Source organism: Mustelus asterias, chromosome 4 (genome assembly GCF_964213995.1).
Source record: "Mustelus asterias chromosome 4, sMusAst1.hap1.1, whole genome shotgun sequence".
NCBI lineage: Eukaryota > Metazoa > Chordata > Chondrichthyes > Carcharhiniformes > Triakidae > Mustelus > Mustelus asterias.
The window spans coordinates 150516332-150539932 of NC_135804.1; the positions used below are offsets into that span (position 1 = coordinate 150516332).

General features: G+C 41.8%; 1 protein-coding gene across 7 annotated transcripts in view; it reads left to right on the forward strand.

The window, feature by feature from the left end:
- The window catches only part of brwd3 (bromodomain and WD repeat domain containing 3), a 124166-nt gene extending 101322 nt beyond the window's left edge, over positions 1–22844 (forward strand). For 2 of the 7 annotated variants that reach the window (XM_078211946.1, XM_078211948.1), the window contains 7 exons: positions 3983–4036; positions 5512–5661; positions 8619–8798; positions 9415–9707; positions 13914–14008; positions 15573–15731; positions 19884–22844. In XM_078211946.1, the coding sequence (XP_078068072.1) occupies positions 3983–4036; positions 5512–5661; positions 8619–8798; positions 9415–9707; positions 13914–14008; positions 15573–15731; positions 19884–20479 (1527 nt within the window). In that variant the 3' untranslated portion in view covers positions 20480–22844. Of the gene's footprint in view, positions 1–3982; positions 4037–5511; positions 5662–7560; positions 8799–9414; positions 9708–13913; positions 14009–15572; positions 15732–19883 lie in introns of those variants that run through there. The other 5 variants (XR_013497675.1, XM_078211947.1, XR_013497676.1 and 2 more) reach the window with 5 other exon arrangements.
- The last annotated feature ends 757 nt before the right edge of the window (positions 22845–23601 follow it).

Below are 23601 nucleotides of genomic sequence, written 5' to 3' on the forward strand. Positions count from 1 at the left end.
TCAGCACACATGGAGCAGTTGAACCAGGAGCACTCCTCGTCACAATGGATGTCTCAGCACTCTACACCAGCATCCCCCATGACGATGGCATTGCTGCAACTGCCTCAGTACTCATCGCCGACAACTGCCAATCTCTAGATGCAATTTTACAACTCATCCGCTTCATCCTGGACCACAATGTCTTCACCTTCAACAACCAGTTCTTCTTCCAGACGCACACAACAGCCATGGGGACCAAATTCGCACCTCAAGATGCCAACATCTTCATGCACAGGTTCGAACAAGACCTCTTCACTGCACAGGACCTTCAACCGATGCTATACACTAGATACATCGATGACATTTTCTTCCTTTGGACTCATGGTGAACAATCACAGAAACAACTATATGATGACATCAACAAGTTCCATCCCACCATCAGACTCACCATGGACTACTCGCCGGAATCGGTTGCATTCTTGGACACGCGCATTTCCATCAAGGACGGTCACCTCAGCACTTCAATGTACCGCAAGCCTACGGATAACCTCATGATGCTCCACTTCTCCAGCTTCCACCCTAAACACGTTAAAGAAGCCATCCCCTACAGACAAGTCCTCCATATACACAGGATCTGCTCAGATGAGGAAGGTTGCAACAGACACCTCCAAACGCTGAAAGATGCCCTCATAAGAACAGGATATGGCGCTCGACTCATCGATCGACAGTTCTGACGCGCCACAGCGAAAAACCGCACCGACCTCCTCAGAAGACAAACACGGGACACGGGGGACTTCGTCGTCCAAAAGTTCCCTGGAGCGGAGAAGCTACGACATCTTCTCCGAAGCCTTCAACATGTCATTGATGAAGATGAACATCTCGCCAAGGCCATCCCCACACCCCCACTTCTTGCCTTCAAACAACCGCACAACCTCAAACAGACCATTGTCCGCAGCAAACTACCCAGCCTTCAGGAGAACAGTGACCACAACACCACACAACCCTGCCACAGCAACCTCTGCAAGACGTGCCGGATCATTGACACGGATGCCATCATCTCACGTGAGAACACCATCCACCAGGTACACGGTACGTACACTTGCAACTCGGTCAACGTTGTCTACCTGATGCGCTGCAGGAAAGGATATCCTGAGGCATGGTACATTGGGGAGACCATGCAGACGCTGTGACAACGGATGAATGAACACCGCTCGACAATCACCAGGCAAGAGTATTCTCTTCCTGTTGGGGAACACTTCAGCGGTCACGGGCATTCGGCCTCTGATCTTCGGGTAAGCGTTCTCCAAGGCGGCCTTCATGACACACGGCAACACAGAATCGCTGAGCAGACATTGATAGCCAAGTTCCGCACACATGAGGACGGCCTCAGCCGGGGTCTTGGGTTCATATCACACTACTTGTAACCCCCACGACTTGCCTGGGCTTGCAAAATCTCACTAACTGTCCTGGCTGGAGACAATGCACATCTCTTTAACCTGGGCTTAACCCTCTCTCCATTCACATTGTCTGTACCTTTAAGACTTGATTACCTGTAAAGATTCACTTTCCAACCATTATTTTGTAAATTGAGTTTGTGTCTTTATATTGCCCTGTTTGTGAACAGAACTCCCACTCACCTGATGAAGGGGCAGCGCTCCGAAAGCTAGTGACTTGTGCTACCAAATAAACCTGTTGAACTTCAACCTGGTGTTGTGAGACTTCTTACTGTGCTTACCCCAGTCCAACGACGGCATCTCCACATCATGGCTGCAAGTGTAGTGCCAGAGGACGGGGAGCAACTAATGTGCTATTGTTTAAAAGGGAGAAATGGAGAGACCGAGCAATTGCAGGCCAGTAATCTTATTCTTGATGATAGGCAAATTCTTGGGAAAGAATTGGGACACGGGATAAATCTTCTTTTAGATAGACAAATGTTAATCAAAGACAGCACGGGTTTATCAAGGGAGTGCCGTCTTTGACTAACAATTATTTCGAGGAGGTAATAAGGAGAGTCAATGAGGGCAGTGCATTTGGTGTCGTCGATGTGGATATTAGCACAGTCCTATGCGGCAGTCAGGGCAAGGAAGTAAAAGCCCATGCAATCTGAGGCAAAATGGCAAGTTGATCCAAAACTGGCTCAGAGGCAAGAAGTAAAAGATAATAGTTTTAAAAAGTGTCATATTGAACTCAAAACATTAACTCTGTTTCTCTGTAAATGCTGCCAGGCCTACTGAGTTTTTCCAGCATTTTCTGTTTTTATTAAGCAAATAACATTGGTTTTTTGTGTTATGTCAATAATTTGGCCTTGAATGTTGTGAGTATGATTAAGAAATTTGCACCTAATGGCAAAATTGATTATGATTGTGAAGTCTGCAGGAAGATAATTAATGGACTCATCAGATGAGCAGAACAATGGCAAATGGATTCATTCTTGAAGTGCAGGGTAATGCATTTTGGGAAGATTACAAATATTGGGAAGATTAGAATACTGAGAGTCATAGAGGGACATAGGTTGGAGAGCACATCCACAGATCATTGAAAGTAGCTGGACAGGTAGATAAAGCCATCAAGAAAGCAAAGAGGCTGCTTGTCTATTTGCTGAGACTACAATATAAGAAAAAGCAGCGAGATTATGCTGGAACTGTAAAATACTGCTTAGGCCACGTCTTGAGTACGGCCTGCAGTTCTTGTCACTACATATACAGAAGTGGGGAACTGCAGATCCCCACCAGCCTTCAGGTGAAAAAGATTTCCCTTTGAATGTCACTACATTCTAGGAAAGATGCAATTGCATTAGAGAAGGTTCAAAGGAGAATTATAAAGATGTTGAGGAATGGAGAATTTTAGTTTTGGGGAAAGATTGGTTCGGCTGGTGTTTTCTTTGGAATAGTGGAAACTGAAGGAAGACCTAATTAAAGTGCATAAAGTTATGACGGGTCTAGATAGAGTGGGGCGGCACGGTAGCACAGTGGTTAGCACTGCTGCTTCACAGCTCCAGGGTCCCGGGTTCGATTCCCGGCTCGGGTCACTGTCTGTGTGGAGTTTGCACATTCTCCTAGTGTCTGCGTGGGTTTCCTCCAGGTGCTCCGGTTTCCTCCCACAGTCCAAAGATGTGCAGGTTAGGTTGATTGGCCAGGTTAAAAATTGCCCCTTAGAGTCCTGAGATGCGTAGGTTAGAGGGATTAGCGGGTAAAATATGTGGGGGTAGGGCCTGGGTGGGATTGTGGTCGGTGCAGACTCGATGGGCCGAATGGCCTCCTTCTGCACTGTAGGGATTCTATGATTTCTATTCTATGATTTCTATTCTATGAGTGGACAAGAAGGTCTTATTCTCTTTGGTTGAATGCAAGCGTTGATTTATGATGGAAGGTTTAGAAGGGATTCGAGGGGAAGTCATTTTCACCTGAAGGCTGGTGGGGATCTACAGTTCCCCACTTGAAAGGGTGTGAGAGACCTTCATCACAAAATGCTTAGATATGCATTTAGAAGTGACCTAGAAGTCTACAGACCAAGTGTCAGAAAGTATTAGGTTGAATAATTTCTTGTTAGCTGGTGTGGATACAGTGGACCAAACAACTTCTTTCCATGCTGTAACATAATTCTATAAGTTGAAATGATACTCTGGTCACTATGGTATTGGTTGTCCGTGTTCAGAATTTCATCTGAACCAAATGTAGAAATTGCTTCCCTGCCACAGTTGATATTGATCATGACAGTACTGATATTGTATTTGCAAAGGAATTGGCGGAGGCTCACTTCTCTAAAACTTTCAGTCTGTCTCGGCTGATGGACTTCTGAGGTCATGTAATATTTTAAATAAATTCATTTAATCATTAATTAGTCATCATTAGTCATTAAATGTTACAGGATTAAAGTATAATATTTAACAAAATATACAAACAGACCTACTGACTAAAGTTAATCTGCAAAGTTTACAAATTTATTGAAACCATCACTTAGATGCACTTTTCTTAATTTAACTTTTTAAAAAAAATAAAACTAGGAACCAGCTGCAGAACTAGATTCTGATGCTCCTGGGACTTCCTCGGATACAATAGTGAGTATAATAAAAACATACACCTATTCAAAACTTTCAGTTATTGTACATGTTTTATTAAATTGATTTTCCTGTCCATCCATTTCAGTGTACAAAAATTATTACCCTTTATTCTGTATCCTAGGTTGCAGCCTGATATCGTGATGTAAGCCTTAACTATTCCTAAGAATTTTCACTAGCTTTACCTTATTACTATTTTTAAAATATTACTATTTTAAAAATTCTCACCCGTGCTTCCATTGATTGCAGCTCTCCACTTGATGTGCATGTGATGAAGTCACTTATTTATCCACGAAACTATGGGTGGGATACTCCCAAAAAATTCAAAGCGTTGAATTTGTGTGAAAACTGGAGTAAATCGCGCTGTATTTTTCAGTGGGAGTTCAAGGAAAATCTCCCACACTCTGTGCACTGCTGAGTGCACTAGTGTGATTCACTGCAGAATTCAGGGGCCTATTCCCACCTGGGAGGCCGGCAACATAGCGCTGAGCCGGTCACTGCGCATGTGCCTATCTGTCAGCACCGAGATCGGCGCATGTGCAGTGGCCACTGTCAGCTGGCTGGCTTCCCGATTTGCTGGCCAGATCAGTCGCAAATGCCGACTCTCTGCTCCCCCATGGCTCGGTGGGCAGTGCCAAGATGCCCCCAGGGCATTGGCACTTTGTTCCAGGGCAGTGCCAGGGGGCCCAGGCTGGCATTGCCAAGGTGCCAATGCCCAAAGGGAACCACCAACCCCACTGCCACCTGATCCTCTGGTGGGCCCCCATTGTTCCCCCCTCCCCTCCTCCCCCCACCCCCCCCCCCCCCCCCCCCCCCCCATAACCCCCCCCCCTTCACTGCAGCAGGGTCGGGCTGCTAGCTGCCTGAAAGTGGGGAGCTATGGTAATCCTCGCTGGAATGAACCACTCTGGCGCGGGGGTGGGTGGGATGGATTAGTGGACCCACAGACTTCAGTCCTGGGTCCGTTAATCACATTTAAATTATATGGAGATTCTTATTTCCATAATTTATGTGCGGATGTAATGCTGCTGGAAATCAGATGCTGGGAGATGCTAGCGGAGTGGGACGCCCAGCGCAGATCTCGCACATCAGGCGCTGCTGGAATCTCCCGGCCCACTGCGCTAAAATATTAGCACAGGAGGATGGGAGAATCAACCCCAATGTCTTTTCATTTTATGTTCACACTGCTCCATTGTCCCCTCCCTATAAGAGATACTTCTCTTTAATTATTTCATGGGATGTGGGCATCGCTGGCAATTCCTCCCTCCCAAATGGCACTTGCCCTGTAAACTAGGAGTGCTGGGTTCCAAAAGTAAAAGGATGGTAGCAATGTCTTATTGTCACTCTATTTCCCAGGATGGTGCATTTTTTAAAAATGATACCATGTTGTTTGAATAGTTTATAAACTACAATCAATTCTCCCTCTCATCAACAATGTTGATCGTTTTTAATTGATTGTATTTTTTTAACCTCAGCACCGGCTCCCAAGGCAGCTGTACAGAAGACCAGCATTCAGTATTGACGTTAATGCTTGGAAAGAACAGTGCAAAGAGTTTCTGTATCTCATGTTTCAGTGTGAGGACTCTGAACCTTTTAGACAACCTGTGGATCTATTTGCATATCCTGTACGTGATGTATTTTTAAAAAATCATTACAATTTTAAAGTTCAAATCAGTTATTAAGTTTCTGCTTTATAGTGTGTCTATAGCACACAAAAGGATGTGCTTCACCTTAATACAGACTTTTTAAAGTTACAAACCAGGACATTCTCTGACTTGGCAATGGCTCAGGAATCTGTCATTCAGTTTCAAATAAAGGTTTAATAGAAAAATCAATTATGTTAATCAGGCGGTTAAATTCCATCCTAATGAATAATGAAATATAACAATGTAGTTCAAAAGAAGTAATGCACAGCTTTGCAAGTTAAAATAAAGCCCATGCAAGTGTTAGAGTGCATTTTCTAAGTTGTGGTTATGCAATAAGGTTAGCATTGTTATGATGCAATTGCAATTTCATATTGATAATCTATATCGGATATTACTCTTCTCCAGGGCAATTAGGGAATGGCAACAAATGCTGGCCTAACCAAGGTGCTCACATTCTGCGGAAAAAAAATAAGGTCAGAGCTGATTCCAAAGCAATGGAACAAGACTCTCGAAAATCTTGCTCGTTTTGCTTCACTGTTGGATGGTGTGTGCCTCCAGATTCTGATTGCCGTTATTATGTAAATGCTGTAGATGCAGTAAAACTATCTATCTTGACCGCCATCTGTCCAATGAAACAGTGGTTTGTACCTTGGTGGTCAACTCTACATATTCCCTAGTATGGCTCAGGAGCCCCATTCTGGCAAGGCAGTATTTGCTGCTGAGAAAGTATAGTATTCCCTGACCTTGGATCTTCTCTGGGCCCTCTTCTCAGCCAACTGAGATTTCAGTTTCTCCTGTCCTCTTCCAGTGCCCTTCCAAACGGTCAACAACCAGACATTGAAGCTATCAGGATTGTCTTCCATTTATCAGTGCCAATGTCTGCCATCTTTACATCTTGCTTGTAGGTATCCTTGTAATGGAGTTGTGGAGTCAAGCAAGTTGATCCCGTGGCCAATTCACCGTACAGAGGTCTTTGGATATGTGGCCATCATCCATCTAATGGATGTAGCCAAGTTATGCAGACATTGTTGGCTTAGCAATGAATGTATACTGATGGAATTGGCATACTCCAGAACCTCTGAGTTGGCGACTTTGTCCTGTGAAGAGTTGCTGAGAATATGTTTGAAATAGTGAAGGTGGAAATTATACAACCTTTTCTCCTACTTAGCATATTATGCTCAACCACTACTGTAGAGTGCACTTTAGACTCAAATTGGAGGACTCAGTTTAATACTTTTGGTCAGGTTTCTGTTGTTCTACGTGCTTGTCTTTGGCTTGGACGTATAGCTGCATCTTTTACGATGCATGTATTGATTTCAGCACCAAGTGACAGATTGTGGAGCTATCAACAATATCTAGCATCACATTGTCGATGCTGATAAATGGCAGTATGGCAGCCTTTTGGACCATGACATTTGTCTTCCTGATGTTGATGGTCAAACCAACTCCTTACAGGCACAAGGGATTCTGTCCATTTGTTGATGAAGGTATTCCTAAGTGTGGAATGCTAATTTTGCATCATTGGCATAGAATAATGAGGACCTTTTGCGCTTTTGTCTTGAATCTCAAGCAGGCAGGGCTGCACAACTTGGTATCAGTTTTGTTGTGTAAATAGACATTCTCTTAGATGAAGCATATGACAATCCCAAAGAGAAGGCGATGCCAAAAACTGTTCGTACCAGAACCTAACATTGTTTGACCCCACTGTGGATCTCGAAGGGTTCTGCTGTTGTCAAAGCTGACCTTGGCCATCATGTCACTGAAAGAGGAGTTTACACTGAACAGTTTCAGAGGGCAGCTATTAGGCTACCTGTATTTGGTGGTATGCCTTTAGAGATTAATATTTAGTTGCCTTTTATTGTCACCTTTCTCTTGCAGCTGCCAGATTGAGAAGATCATGTCAGTTGTGGATCTCCCAATTCTGGAACCATATTGGGATTTGGTAGATGTGTTCAGCTTGGACCTGATGTCTGACTAGGGCAACATGGGCAAATAGTGCTCCACAGCAAGCTGCCTTATTTTTCTTGTATTTGTTCATGGATGGCAGGGCCAGCATTTATTGTCCATTCCTACTTGTCCTTGAACTGAGTGGATTGCAAGGCCACTACAGAGGGCATTTAAGAGTAAACCATATTGCTGTGGCCTGGAATCACATGTAGGCCACAGGTAAGGATGGCAGATTTCTTTCCCTAAAGGGACATGAATGAACCAGATTGGTTTTTATAACATTTTATATTTTATTGAATTCAAATGTCACCATCTGCTGTGGTGGAATTTGTACCTGGATTCCAAGAGCATTATCCTGGGTCTCTGGATTATTAGTTGAGTAACAATGCCACTACACCACTGCCTCTCCCCAATAGTTGCAATATCTGTGGTCATCCTTGTTTTTGTACAGGGTTACAATCTTTGAATCATGCATATCCCGGGGCACTGCCCTCCCTCTCTCTACAGTGGAGACAGAGGTTTTGCAGATGCTGCGAGGGTGCCATTTTCCTATGCTTGTTTAGTTTTAGCAATATAGCATTAGCATCTGGAGCTTTGCTAATAGCAGACAAGTTGCAACTTCATGTGGTTAAACCAATGTTGGATATTAAGGCCAAAGCTGATTCCAAAGCAAAGCAACGTGAGACTCTAAGGTGTCTTGCTCGTTTTACTTTGGTGGCTGGGGGTGTGATTCCAGATTCAGATTGCTGTTATGGTGTAAATGCAGCAAAAACACCTCATCTAAAGTTGATTAATTAAACCTAGTTTCAAAATTGACCGAGAATGGATTCTAGAAATCTCATTATCCAAAGAGTAAGAACATGACTGCTGCAGAGCTGTACAGCTCACAACTGTTTAAGGGGGGGAAAAAATCTGTTCTCGGAATATCTGTTCCTTATTTGATACAAATTTTGCTATATGTGTGCTTGCTTTTCCTATTTCCTGGGTAGGACTATCGGGATATCATAGATACTCCAATGGACTTCAACACTGTGAAAGAAACACTAGAAGAAGGAAATTATGACACTCCTCTGGAATTCTGCAAGGATGTTCGGTTAATATTCAGCAACGCCAAAGCCTACACACCCAACAAGAAATCAAGGGTAAAAGGAATACTTTCTTTTGGAAAGGTTTGTAAGATGTTTGATATACTGTTGACCTGTTCCTCACTGGGCAACTAGTTATCAAAAAGCATTAACGTCGAGGGACAGTTTTAAAAATTTTTTGGGATCAAGGTAAACGGTTAAAGTTCATATTTTCATTATTGATCGCATTGATGTTTCAATTTTAGATTATTTTAATTAGTTGATATAAAACCAATGTCTAATGTGATGGGCGTCATGACTGATAAAATGCAATATGAACTTCTTTTGAGTAATCTGCACTTGATTAATTTGAGGTAGCTATTTACCAGATAGAAGAATGGAAAAGGATGCCAAAACCGGCTCCATTGATACACAAAACCAACATTTCTGTTGCTGTAATAAAAAATCATATGGCTATTATGTTGCCGCTCATTTGCAATAGATTTGACTTGCTCCAAAAAGTGGTTACAGGGAGAAAGTAAACATCAGTCTGAATACAATAATTCGGATTCTCACATACATTTTAATATAATGGAATAAATGAAATTTTATTCGGTAATACTGTCAGGATGCAACCAATAAGATTTTCACTTGCATGTTCTAACAGTTGGGAAGTATTATAAATTATGAATGTTTACTGGTACAACTATTGTCCTTACAGATATATAGCATGACCCTCCGGTTATCTGCCTTATTTGAAACTCAAATTAAAAAAATAATTTCGGACTACAAGTTCGCCTTGAAGTGCCAAAAGAAGAATAAACCAAGACAGAAGTATAGAAAGAGATTCAAAAGCAGCAGCAGTAGTAGCAGCAGCAGCAGCAAGAGCAGTTCTCGGTCCGGCAGCCGGAGCAGTTCTCGGTCCAGCAGCCGAAGTAGTTCTCAGTCTGGCAGCCGAAGTAGTTCTCAGTCCAGGAGCAGGAGCAGCTCACGGTCCAGCAGTGGAACATCCAGGTAAAACACAAATGCATTAGTCCCTGGTTCCTAGCAGAGTGGTATATCACTGACATGTTTGTATACTGGTAATTAAATAGCTGAATTTTTGTGTGACTAGCATGCCAAATGTTGTACCAGAGCAGGCAGGTTTGATCTTTGCCGGTTTTCTACATTGTGGCATTGATGTTTAATATTGTGTTGCTGTAGTATGAGAGTAGAGAAGGAAAAAATACTTTTCTGATGGACAAAATTCTTCTGCTTCTACCTACAACAGTTGTCTTCTCGAAGCACAATACCCACAGGCAGTTTCGCTGGTTTTTATTATTAAATAAGAACATAAGAAATAGGAGCAGGAGTAGGCCATCTAGCCCCTCGAGCCTGCCCCGCCATTCAATAAGATCATGGCTGATCTGACGTGGATCAGTACCACTTACCCGCCTGATCCCCATAACCCTTAATTCCCTTACCGATCAGGAATCCATCCATCCGCGCTTTAAACATATTCAGCGAGGTAGCCTCCACCACCTCAGTGGGCAGAGAATTCCAGAGATTCACCACCCTCTGGGAGAAGAAGTTCCTCCTCAACTCTGTCTTAAACCGACCCCCCTTTATTTTGAGGCTGTGTCCTCTAGTTTTAACTTCCTTACTAAGTGGAAAGAATCTCTCCGCCTCCACCCTATCCAGCCCCCGCATTATTTTCTAAGTCTCTATAAGATCCCCCCTCACCCTTCTAAACTCCAACGAGTACAAACCCAATCTCCTCAGCCTCTCCTCATAATCCAAACCCCTCATCTCCGGTATCAACCTGGTGAACCTTCTCTGCACTCCCTCCAATGCCAATATATCCTTCCTCATATAAGGGGACCAATACTGCACACAGTATTCCAGCTGCGGCCTCACCAATGCCCTGTACAGGTGCATCAAGACATCCCTGCTTTTATATTCTATCCCCCTCGCAATATAGGCCAACATCCCATTTGCCTTCTTGATCACCTGTTGTACCTGCAGACTGGGCTTTTGCGTCTCATGCACAAGGACCCCCAGGTCCCTTTGCACGGTAGCATGTTTTAATTTGTTTCCATTGAGATAGTAATCCCATTTGTTATTATTTCCTCCAAAGTGTATAACCTCGCATTTATCAACGTTATACTCCATTTGCCATATCCTCGCCCACTCACTCAGCCTGTCCAAATCTCTCTGCAGATCTTCTCCGTCCTCCACACGATTCACTTTTCCACTTATCTTTGTGTCGTCTGCAAACTTCGTTACCCTACACTCTGTCCCCTCCTCCAGATCATCTATATAAATGATGCAAATTCTATTCCTGTTTGTCACTAACTTGTTTTATTGTTGATTTGTCAGCCGAGAAAAGGTTATGTCGCATTTCCCAGGCTGAATAATTCCCCTTTGTTGGAACAGGCTCTTTGAATGTAAAATGTTCTTCTGTGTGGTAGAATTTGACTTGAGAAGCAAAAGGAATAATGGGTTGGAAGTTGCATTTATAAAATTCTAATGAATACGTAATGGGGTAGTGGGTTACACAATACTATAAAGATTAAAAATGATAATGACCAGTATTTTATCTAGCACTAGTAGTTAAAAACAGTGACCAAGTATAGAAAATTTCAGTTAGAGTCAAAGGTTTACAGCATGGAAACAGGCCCTTCGGCCCAACTTGTCCATGCTGCCCTTTTTTAAAACCCCTAAGCTAATCCCAATTGCCTGCATTTGGTCCATATCCCTCTATACCCATCGTACCAATGTAACTATCTAAATGCTTTTTAAAAGATAAAATTGTACCCGCCTCTACTACTACCTCTGGCAGCTTGTTCCAGACACTCACCACCCTCTGTGGAAAAAATTGCCCCTCTGGACACTTTTTTGTATCTCTCCCCTCTCACCTTAAACCTATGCCCCCTAGTTTTAGACTCCCCTACCTTTGGGAAGAGATATTGACTATCTACGTTGTCTATGCCCCTCATTATTTTATAGACCTCTATAAGGTCACCCCTCAGCCTCCTACGCTCCAGAGAAAAAAGTCCCAGTCTATTCAGCCTCTCCTTATAACTCAATCCATCAAGTCCCGGTGGCATCCTAGTAAATCTTTTCTGCACTCTTTCTAGTTTAATAATATCCTTTCTATAATAGGGTGACCAGAACTACACACAGTATTCCAAGTGTGGCCATATCAATGGCTTGTACAACTTCAACAAGACATCCCAACTCCTGTATTCAATGTTCTGACTAATGAAACCAAGCATGCCAAATGCCTTTTTCACCACTCTGTCCACCTGTGACTCCACTTTCAAAGAGCTATGAACATGTACCCCTAGATCTCTTTGTTCTGTAACCCTCCCCAACGCCCAACCATTAACTGAGTAAGTCCTGCCCTGGTTCAATCTACCAATATGCATCACCTCACATTTGTCTAAATTAAACTTCATCTGCCATTTGTCAGCCCACTGGCCCAATTGATCAAGATCCCGTTGCAATTGGAGATAACTTTCTTCACTGTCCACGATGCCACCAATCTTGGTGCCACCTGCAAACTTACTAACCATGCCTCCTATATTCTCCTCCAAATCATTAATATAAATGACAAATAACAGTGGACCCAGCACCAATCCCCAAGGCACTCTGCTGGTCACGGTCTCCAGTTTGAAAAACAACCCTCTGTAGCCACCCTGTGGCTTCTGTCATCAAGAAGTCTCACAACACCGGGTTAAAGTCCGATAGGTTTATTTGGTAGCACAAGCCACAAGCTTTCAGAGCGCTGCCCCTTCATCAGGTGAGTGGGAGTTCTATTCAGAAACAGGGCATATAAAGACACAAACTCAATTTACAAAATAATGGTTGGAATGCGAGTCTTTACAGGTAATCAAGTCTTAAAGGTACAAACAATGTGAGTGGAGAGAGGGTTAAGCCCAGGTTGAAGAGATGTGTATTGTCTCCAGACAGGACAGTAAGTGAGATTTTGCAAGCTTACCTTTAAGACTTGATTATCTGTAAAGACTTGCATTCCAACCATTATTTTGTAAATTGAGTTTGTATCTATATATGCCCTGTTTGTGAACAGAACTCTCACTCACCTGATGAAGGGGCAGCACTCCGAAAGTTAGTGGCTTGTGCTACCAAATAAACCTGTTGGACTTCAACCTGGTGTTGTGAGACTTCTTACTGTGCTTACCCCAGTCCAACGACGGCATCTCCACATTCTGTCATTAAGGCAGTTTTGTATCCATTTAGCTACCTCACCCTGGATCCCGTGAGATTTATGCAACAAACTACCATGTGGTACCTTGTCAAAGGCCTTGCTAAAGTCCATGCAGACAACATCAACTGCACTGCCCTGATCTACTTTCTTTGTTACCCCTTCAAAAAAACTCAATCAAATTTGTGAGACATGATTTTCCTCTCACAAAGCCATGCTGACTGTCCCTAATCAGTCCTTGCATCTTTAAATGCCTGTAGATCCTGTCTCCCAAAATACCTTCCAACAACTTACCCACCACAGATGTGAGGCTCACTGGCCTGTAGTTCCCAGGCTCTTCCCCGCAGCTCTTTTTAAACAAAGGCACAATTTTTGCCATCCTCCAATCTTCAGGCACCTCGCCTGTGACTATCGATGATTCAAATATCTCGGCTGGGGGACCCGCAAATTCCTCCCTAGCCTCTCCCGATGTCCTGGGATACACTTTATCAGGTCCCAGGGATTTATCTACCTTGATGTGCTTTAAGACTTCCAGCACCTCAAGACATCATTATTTATTTCCCCAAGTTCCCGAACATCCATGCTTTTCTCAACAGTAAATACTGATGAGAAATATTCATTTAGGATCTGTTAGCTAGCCAATGTGTTACCTCCTACACCATGAGCTTTTTCATTTATGCAGTAATCTTCTATGTGGCACGTTATCAAATGCCTTCTGGAAATCTAAGTACACCAGATCCTCCATATCCACAGCAATGTGACAAGGAGTCAGCATTGATGAAATCATCATGAAAGTTCCCTTTGGTGGCAGTTTAATTCTCGGCTTAAAGCACTGCTTTCCAACTTTTTTATGCCATTTATGGTTTTTTTTGACATGAAGCATACAACGCTCAATGTACTAAACATTTTTCAAGTTGTACTGTATTGTAACCTAATTTATTATATATGCACTGAAGAATATTTTCCTTCTACTTTTTTTCTTAATTATTACTTTTCTCTTTCATGTCTTTTAGTGTGGAGTACAAACCAGCAAACACTCCACCTAAAGCAAACCTGAATACCTCACCATCCTGTTCATTTAGAGCCAGTTCATCAAGATCATCTCGAGGTGAGTCAGAGTTGTAAGTTCATTTATACCAGAAGTGAGTAATTTGTATACTTCTGCATTAGCTACATTGTAATGAGGAACCAAGGAGTCATAGAGGTTTACAGCATGGAAACAGGCCCTTCGGCCCAACTTGTCCATGCCGCCCTTTTTTTTTTGAAACCCCTAAGCTAATCTCAATTGCCCGCATTTGGCCCATATCCCTCTATACCCATCGTACCCATGTAACTATCTAGATGCTTTTTAAAAGATAAAATTATGCACGCCTCTACTACTACATCTGGCAGCTTGTTCGAGACACTCACCACCCTCCGTGTGAAAAAATTGCCCCTCTGGACACTTTTGTATCTCTCCCCTCTCACCTTAAACCTATGCCCTCTAGTTTTAGACTCCCCTACCTTTGGGAAAAGATATTGACTATCTACCTTGTCTATGCCCCTCATTATTTTATAGACCTCTATAAGGTCACCCGTCAGCCTCCTACGCTCCAGAGAAAAAAGTCCCAGTCTATCCAGCCTCTCCTTATAACTCAAGCCATCAAGTCCCGGTAGCATCCTAGTAAATCTTTTCTGCACTCTTTCTAGTTTAATAATATCCTTTCTATAATAAGGTGACCAGAATTGCACACAGTATTCCAAGTGTGGCCTTACCAATGTCTTGTATGACTTTAACAAGTCCCAACTCCTGTATTCAATGTTCTGACCAATGAAACCAAGCATGCCGAATGCCGCCTTCACCACTCTGTCCACCTGTGACTCCACTTTCAAGGAGCTATGAACATTTACCCCTAGATCTTTTTGTTCTGTAATTCTCCCCAACGCCCTACCATTAACTGAGTAAGTCCTGCCCTGGCTCAATCTACCAAAATGCATCACCTCGTATTTGTCTAAATTAAACTCCATCTGCCATTCGTCAGCCCACTGGCCCAATTGATCAAGATCCCGTTGCAATTGGAGATAACTTTCTTCACTGTCCACTATGCCACCAATCTTGTCATCTGCAAACTTACTAACCATGCCCTCTATATTCTCATCCAAATTATTAATATAAATGACAAATAACAATGGGCCCAGCACTGATCCCTGAGGCACACCACTGGTCACAGGCCTCCAGTTTGAAAAACAACTCTCTACAACCACCAAGCCAATTTTGTATCCATTTAGATACCTCACCCTGGATCCCATGAGATTTAACTTTATGCAACAACCTGCCATGCGGTACCTTGTCAAAGGAGGAGAGCAAAATCATCCCAGAGCAACTGGATTTTGCTTGCCAACTAAAAGAATTGTCAGTTTTTGCTCTTTTCTTTCCTGAGGGCATTTACTCTTTTTGATAACACAAACGCAGTCGTGAAATTGGCCTCTAATCTTTATAAGCCTCGTCATTTGTGTGCAGGCAGTCTTATTTGACGCTGCATGTATCGCATCTCTGGCAGGAGTTGCTGGACAGAGGGAATATTAGATTTTTTTTATTCCTTCCTCCCGCCTTCACACTGAGACCAATTAAAGTAATACCCTTATGACACACTCAAATTTGCAAGGATGTTGACCGATACTTAATTTTCCAGCTTCAGAAACAGAAGATCTTTTGGGACCACTGAATGATGAAGTTGAGCCTCCAAAGGTGCCACCGCTTCTTGAGTGGGATGTACAGAGTAGGATTGGAAATGATTTGGAGCGTGAAAGTACCAGAGTAACCGAAAACATATCTACATCTATAAAACAAGGTAAAAGAAAATAAATTTGTTCCTTGTTGCTCAAGGACTGCCAGTTATGTTGGTGCTTCATAGGGGTGAAGAAGCTTCAAGTAGCCTTTCTACACTTTCTCGTGTTAATAAATTTTCTAAGTGCTTGCAACTTATGTTGTAATTTTTATCATTATGCCACTTAGTGCAGATATCCCAGGCAGTGCTTTCTATAATCTATTGCTGTCCCAAGAATTATGACATTTCTGGAGACAACAAGCATAATGTGAACTACTTTCAGATTCCCATCTCAATATCAATACATTTATGACATTTGATTTGGATTTCAAAAGTCCACTTCTGACTTTTTCTGGGATTACATTTTGGTAGCCCTTGTGTTAGTCCACGAAATGATTCAACAATAATTGGTGTAGTGGTTGACTGTTGCTGTTCTATTTCTGGCATTACAACTGTCATTAGCACCTAGATGCTAAATTAGTCAAACCTGGCATGATTATGATGAAGCAGCCTGAAGATACCAATACTGGGCATGTCCCTACTGCTTGGCATGCCCTTAATGTGTCTGCTGATTTGGGTTGCAGCAAACTTCATATCTGCATTAAAGATGTGAATTCCTGCCTCAAGGTTCTCAGTCCACAGTCCCAAAATCTTGAATCCCAAGCATTTTATAGGTTTGTTCCCAAAGCCTTTGCATCAACAATCTGAACATTCATATAAATGCTCCCCAGTGTTGCTACATGCTCTGTGATGCACTGGATTGAGACCTCCGCTCATCAGTGATTGCAAATCCAGCTAATGGACATTTGTTCAAAAGATCATCCATAGGAAGAGTCACTTAAAATCCCTGTGAGATCTAGCAAATGTCTCTTGTGGATGATCCTGCTACATGCAAGGACTATAAGCAGATCCTGGTGAAATCAAAATCTCTAGACCTTGTAACAGGAAATAAATGTACTAACCATCCAGTAAGTAGGTGCTTTGCATCTCATCTACTGTTATTACTCCATTCTTCTACATAGAATTTATAGTTCAGAAACTGGCAATTCGGTCTATGCCAGCATTTAGACTCCACATGGAGCTGCTCCCACCCTCCATCTACTCTATATTTGTCATGGGGAGGTGGTGGTGCAGTGGTATTGTCATTAAACTAGTAATCCAGAGACCTAGAAAATGCTCTAGGGACCTGGATTCAAACCCCGTTATTAAAAAAAAAACCCATCTGGTTTAGAAATGTCCTTTAGGGAAAGAAATCTGTCATCCTTACCTGATCTGGCCTACATGTGGCTCCAGATCCACAGCAATATAGTTGACTCTTAAATGCTCTGAGATGGACAATAAATGCTAGCCCAGCAGCAACACTCACATCCCAGGACTGAATAAAAAAATCTGCATATCTTTCTACTTTTCTCCTTCAAGCATTTATATAGCTTCCACTTAAATGCATTTATGGTATTTGCCTCAACTACCCCATATGGGAGCTAGTTCTGATCACTTTTCTAACCACGCTCTCTCTCAAAAGTTTCTCTATCTTATATTTATCCCTAGATTTGAATATGACTGGAGGAAATACCTTTTCTATGTTTTCTGGGCAGCCTCCAATCCCCTCCACTTTTTAAAATGTAAATCAGCCAACATTCTGCCACTTGTAATCTGTACCAAATTGTGTTCCTCCATTACAGTTGTCCTTGCTGACCTACCTTGCCTCTTGGTACTCAGACCCTCAAAATTATAATGGGTATGCTTGTATTTAAATCATGTACTTCCCTATCCCTCTAACCTTATCCAGCCCGACAGCCCTATCAAACCTTTTTTTCTCACTGGTTGTGGTCTCACTCTGCCCCGTCATTAGATCACTTTCCCTCCGCTGTCTTAGCCCATGCACTGGAATTCGCTCTTTAAACTCTTCAGTTTAGCCATCTTTCTCTCCCTATTTAAAAAACCCAAATCTTTCTTATCACCCTTTCTGAGATCCCCTTTGATTCAGTGTTTTATTTAAAATTTCATCTATGTAGCGCTTTAGGATGTTTTTCCTACATTAAATGCTGCTTAAAAATGCAAAGTTATTTCAGCTTTGTCAGGAAGTTAAATCAGTTAGGAACTGAACATTTCAGTTCACATACAAGCATCATCTCAGACGTGTTCTGAGAATCTTTTTCTTTAAATTAAATTACTGGTGAAAAATCAGTACCATACAATTTATGACATTTACTTGTTCTTTTTAATCATAGAAACATAGAACATAGAAAAACTACAGCACAAACAGGCCCTTCGGCCCACAAGTTGTGCTGAACACATCCCTATCTTCTAGACCTACCTATAACCCTCCATCCTATTACGCTCCATGTACTCATCCAGGAGTCTCTTAAAAGACCCTATTGAGTTTGCCTCCACCACCACTGACGGCAGCCGATTCCACTCGCCCACCACCCTCTGTGTGAAAAACTTACTCCTAACATCTCCCCTGTACCTACCCCCCAGCACCCTAAACCTGTGTCATCTCGTAGCATTCATTTCCACCCTGGGAAAAAGCCTCTGAGAGTCCACCCAATCTATGCACCTCAACATCTTATACACCTCTATTAGGTCTCCTCTTATCCTTCGTCTCTCCAAGGAGAAAAGACCGAGCTCCCTCAGCCTATCCTCATAAGGCATGCCACTCAATCCAGGCAACATCCTTGTAAATCTCCTCTGCACCCTTTCAATCTTTTCCACATCCTTCCTATAGTGAGGCGACCAGAACTGAGCACAGTACTCCAAGTGGCGTCTGACGAGGGTCTTATATAGCTGCATCATTATCCCCGGACTCCTAAACTCAATCCCTCGATTGATAAAGGCCAGCACACCATACGCCTTTTTAACCACCTCCTCCACCTGCGGGGCCGATTTTAGAGTCCTATGGACCCGGACCCCAAGGTCCTTCTGATCCTCTACCGTACTAAGGGTCTTTCCCTTTATATTGTACTCCTTCATCCCATTTGACCTACCAAAATGGACCACAACGCATTTATCTGGGTTGAAGTCCATCTGCCACTTGTCTGCCCAGTCTTGCATCCTATCTATGTCCCTCTGTAACTTCTGACATCCCTCCAGACTATCCACAACCCCACCAACCTTCGTGTCGTCGGCAAACATACCAACCCATCCCTCCACTTCCTCATCCAGGTCATTTATGAAAATGACAAACAGCAAGGGTCTCAGAACAGATCCCTGGGGCACACCACTGGTGACCGACCTCCATTTAGAAAAAGACCCATCTATATCCACTCTCTGCCTCCTTTGGGCAAGCCAGTTCTGGATCCACCGGGCAGCAGACCCTTGGATCCCATGCCCTCTCACTTTTTCTAGAAGCCTTGCATGGGGGACCTTATCGAACGCCTTGCTAAAATCCATATAAACCACATCTTCCGCCTTCCCTTCGTCAATGTGTTTAGTCACATTTTCGAAGAACTCCACCAGGCTCGTAAGGCACGATCTGCCCTTGACAAAGCCATGCTGAATATTCTTGAGCATACTAAACCTCTCTAAATGCTCATATATCCTGTCCCTCAGGATCTTCTCCATCAGTTTACCAACCACTGAGGTTAGACTCACCGGTCGGTAATTACCTGGGCTATCCCTATTCCCCTTCTTGAAAATAGGAACCACATCCGCAATCCTCCAATCCTCCGGCACCTCTCCCATCTCCATCGATGACGCAAAGATCATCGCCAGATCTCTTCCCTCGCCTCCCACAGTAACCTGGGGTACATCCCATCTGGACCCGGCGACTTATCTATCTTGATGCCATTCAAAGATTCCAGCACAACCTCTTTCTTAAAGTCCACATACTCAATCCTTTCAGTCCACCGCACGCCCGCAGTACATCATGCTTGATAAAGCTGTTTCATATCTTACAGCCTTAGATATATGGTCTGTCAAAGTGTGAATGCCCAGCCTCATTAAAGATGAGAAGAATATGAGCAAATTCATCCTATTTGATGTAAGCTTCAGAGATTTGTTATTCATCCAATGAACATTACATTCTACAATACTTCACATTAGGGCACTTCACAGAGAAAGTGCCTTAACAGTAGAGTTTGGCCCTTTACACTGGGTACCAGGTATAGAAAACATAGTGAGCATGCTAAATAAGTATTTTACATACGCTATTGCAAATATGTTTTTTTTTTTCAGATCAATCCTCTAATGGTCCTTTAGTTAATGGTCATGGAATGCGTACTTCCACAAAGAGGAAGATGATGAGTGATTCAGAGGAAAGTAGTTTGGAGAATCCAAACAAAGAGGAGATGGAAGATATTACCCAATTAGGCAGTGATGCATCAGCTAAATCTGTCCCAGGGTCTGAAAGTGGGTCAGAATCCGGTTCTGGAACAGATAAAGACCACATTGAAGGAGATCATGATTATAGCAAGGTTGTGAGAAGGAAGACAACAGGAAAAGGAAGTATAAAAGGCAGAGTAGGAGTAAGAAGGAAGAGGCGCAGGAGGAAACGCTTCAGATTTTCCACACCAACAAACAAATATAAACGAGCAAGATTATTGGATGACTGGTTTGATGAAGATGAATTGTGTGTTGATAGATTGAATAAGTGCTCCACAATTAGAACTAGAAACCAAGGCAGAAGAACAGTTTTATATAATGATGACTCTGATGATGATGGTTTTGTACCAACTGGTGAACCTCTAAACCTTGGTATGTCGAGGTCAGGAAGAATGCGCCGAATGACAGAAAAGGCTAAGGCAAGCCATTTAATGGGATGGAGTCACTGATTGTTAAAGCAGAGAACTTTTTAACTGAACTTATTACATTTGTACTGCAGGGATTCGATATGCACATTACTTTCACTAATTTATGTGGGTGGGTTGGGGAGGATCTTTACTTTTTTTTGTAGTGGTGCTGACCTGATTGTAAAATGCACTTCGGTGTTCCAAACCGTTGCTTACCAACTGCTGAATCCAACCTTAAAGGCGGTGTAGCCTTAACGTATTCAAAAAATATCTGTGTATCAGTGGCTTCAAACAAACAACAATAATAGGAAATAACTCTATTTACCATGGCAATTTTTAGCATACCTAGGCAGTGTTCCTGATCTATCTTAATTTGAACACTCAGCAGAATTTATTTAATTCTAGCCATAACTTCTCACCATACAGTAATAAGTCTGTCAAGAGTTTTTGCACAGTTCTTCCAGTCTCAATGGCAGCTATTAAAGGTCTACGGTATGAATATCCTTTCCATTAATTAAGTTTATGACTTATTTGATCTGCACTGGCTTTTTTAAATTTAAGGTTGAATTGTAATATATGTTACATGTGTTAACCTGTGTTTATTTTGAAGTTGAATTTTACTTCACTGGTGGTTTTTGTCTTCCAGTGATGGAGATAATGAACAAATAATGGTTGGTGCCTTTGTAAATGTGCTGAATTTAATTTAAGTACCTGAGTGATATTTGATAATGTTTGCATTAATTCTGTATAAATTGACAAATATGAATTTCAAAGCATTCAAAGCATTCTGAAATGCTTTTCAAATGTTTACACCCACTGACATTGCAACATTTAAAAATTGTCCTTTTAGTTTTGTGTTTTAGTTTTTCTTTAATCTTATTATTGTAATGCTCTTTTCCACCCATCATTTCTACACTGTCCTCCTTCAGCAAAGAAAAATAAGGCTATAATTGCCTTTTGCTGCTGACAATGCTAGTCGTGATCATCCCAACAGATCTTGAAAGACATCTGACTTAACATATCACCTGTTAGGTAGAAAATTTTACAATAGTGAGTTTCCTGTATGGCATTTGTAGGTATAAAGTGAGAGATGATTTGTGGTGTCTGCACAGCCATTTTTCTTTCTTGCGCTCGCTCGCTCTCTCTCTCTCTCGGTGTCTCTCTCTCTCTCTCTCTCTTCCCCTTCCAAACAATTGAACCAATTTAGCAAATCCAAAATGTGTATTAGAATTTGTTTTCAGGCTTGTTGGAATTACATGAGAAAGTTGACTTGTGGTTTTCACCATTAAGAAGCGGATGAAAGGCTTGAATCTGACCTCTTATTCATCCCAAGGGAAGTCTTTTCTTCAATTAAAACATTGTTTTTAACGAAACTAAGTACACTTTAAAGCATTATCATTTTTATTTATGTTATGGCTGGCTTCTGTCCACATTTGATTCTTCATTTTCTGCTCATATGTATTTGAATACTGGGAGGTTCATACATGAAGCATTAATTTATCTATATACAGAGAACCATTATAGGTGTGAGGTTCTGTAGGAAAAATTTGATTACAAGATTTTCTGAGAAAATCGCAATGTTATCAGTATGTGAATACATCTTTAGCAAATTATACTGATATTCTCCCTATAGTTTGCATGTGACATTAGCATGATGAAGGTGCTATAAAATTATTGAAACAATGCTTTTGTACTGCAAAGTGTTTCACTAAAGTTGCTTGAGGAATGATAACATATGTAATCAAAGTTGTACAGGACAAATCTGTAGTCCTGCTTATTTTTCTACAGAATGTGTACATTGAGCACATTGATTCACCATTTGTTTAAATTACATTAACCTTTGTAAACTATTTTGGGTTTTTTTGTAAATGTTGTAATCATGTCTGCACAATCAAACATTCAATCTTAAGGAATACATTTAAAATATATTGCTCACAGCAAGTGTTGAATCGCAACTCTAGTGAAATGCCTTATTGATTATTCTCCAAAGATTTGTGGTAGGAAGGTACTGTGTGCACCCTCTCCTTTCCATAAAATCATGCAGCACATTTTCTAATTTGTGAAGAAGCAATGTATTAACTTCTTTCAGTCCTTGCTGTCAATTTGAGCCAAAGTCTCCAGGTAGGTGATTTAAAAATGGACCAGATTGCATCAATAAATTGACTTTTAGGGAACAGCATTTCACCAAATGCTTAATCTTGGTGACTGTCCCATTTATATATATATATATATATACATATATATATACACACATATATATTTTAAGAAGTCAGCATTTCAGGGATTTTTCTTGCCACATGGATAGACCAAATGTAATGTTGATATGCAATGATTTACTGTGAGTTACATTTTTATACTGTAAAAAGTGTACATATGTAATAAGCTTTGATTATAAAATAGTTACTACACTTGTGTTCGCAATGGTGTGAGTTCTTATGTTTTGTGAATTATTTTTTCCAGAGCAATTATATATTCAAAATTATTTCTAGCTAGCATTTTTTGGGATTGTAAAATTTGAACAACTGGCTCGACCCATTTTTGGGTGTTAAGTTTCCCAATGTGATGCAGCTTAACACATTTCTCTTGGCAAAGAACCTGGAATACTTTGTGCAATTTTGCTTTCCACATATAAGGAAGGAAGGGTGGCACAGTGGTTAGTACTGCTGCCTCACAGTGCCAAGGACCCAGGTTTGATTCTCAGTTTGGGTCACTGTCTGTGTGGAGTTTGCATGTTCTCCACCTCATTGTGTGGGTTTCCTCCCACCAGTCCAAAAGACGTGCTGGTTAGGTGCATTGGTTATGCTAAATTCTCACTCAGTGTACCCGAACAGGCGCCGGAGTGTGGTGACTAGATTTTTACGTAACTTCATTGCAGTGTTAATGTAAGCCTACTTGTGACACTAACAAAATAAACTTAAATAAACTTTAAGGATATACTTGTGTACAAGGCAGTACAATGAAGGTTCACTATACTAGCACAATAAGAAGTCTCACAACACCAGGTTAAAGTCCAACAGGTTTATTTGGTAGCACAAAGCCACACAAGCTTTCGGAGCGCTGCTCCTTCTTCAGGTGAGTGGCAGTTCTGTTCACAAACATGGCATATAAAGACACAAATTCAAGTTACAAAATAATGGTTGGAATGCGAGTCTTTACAGGTAATC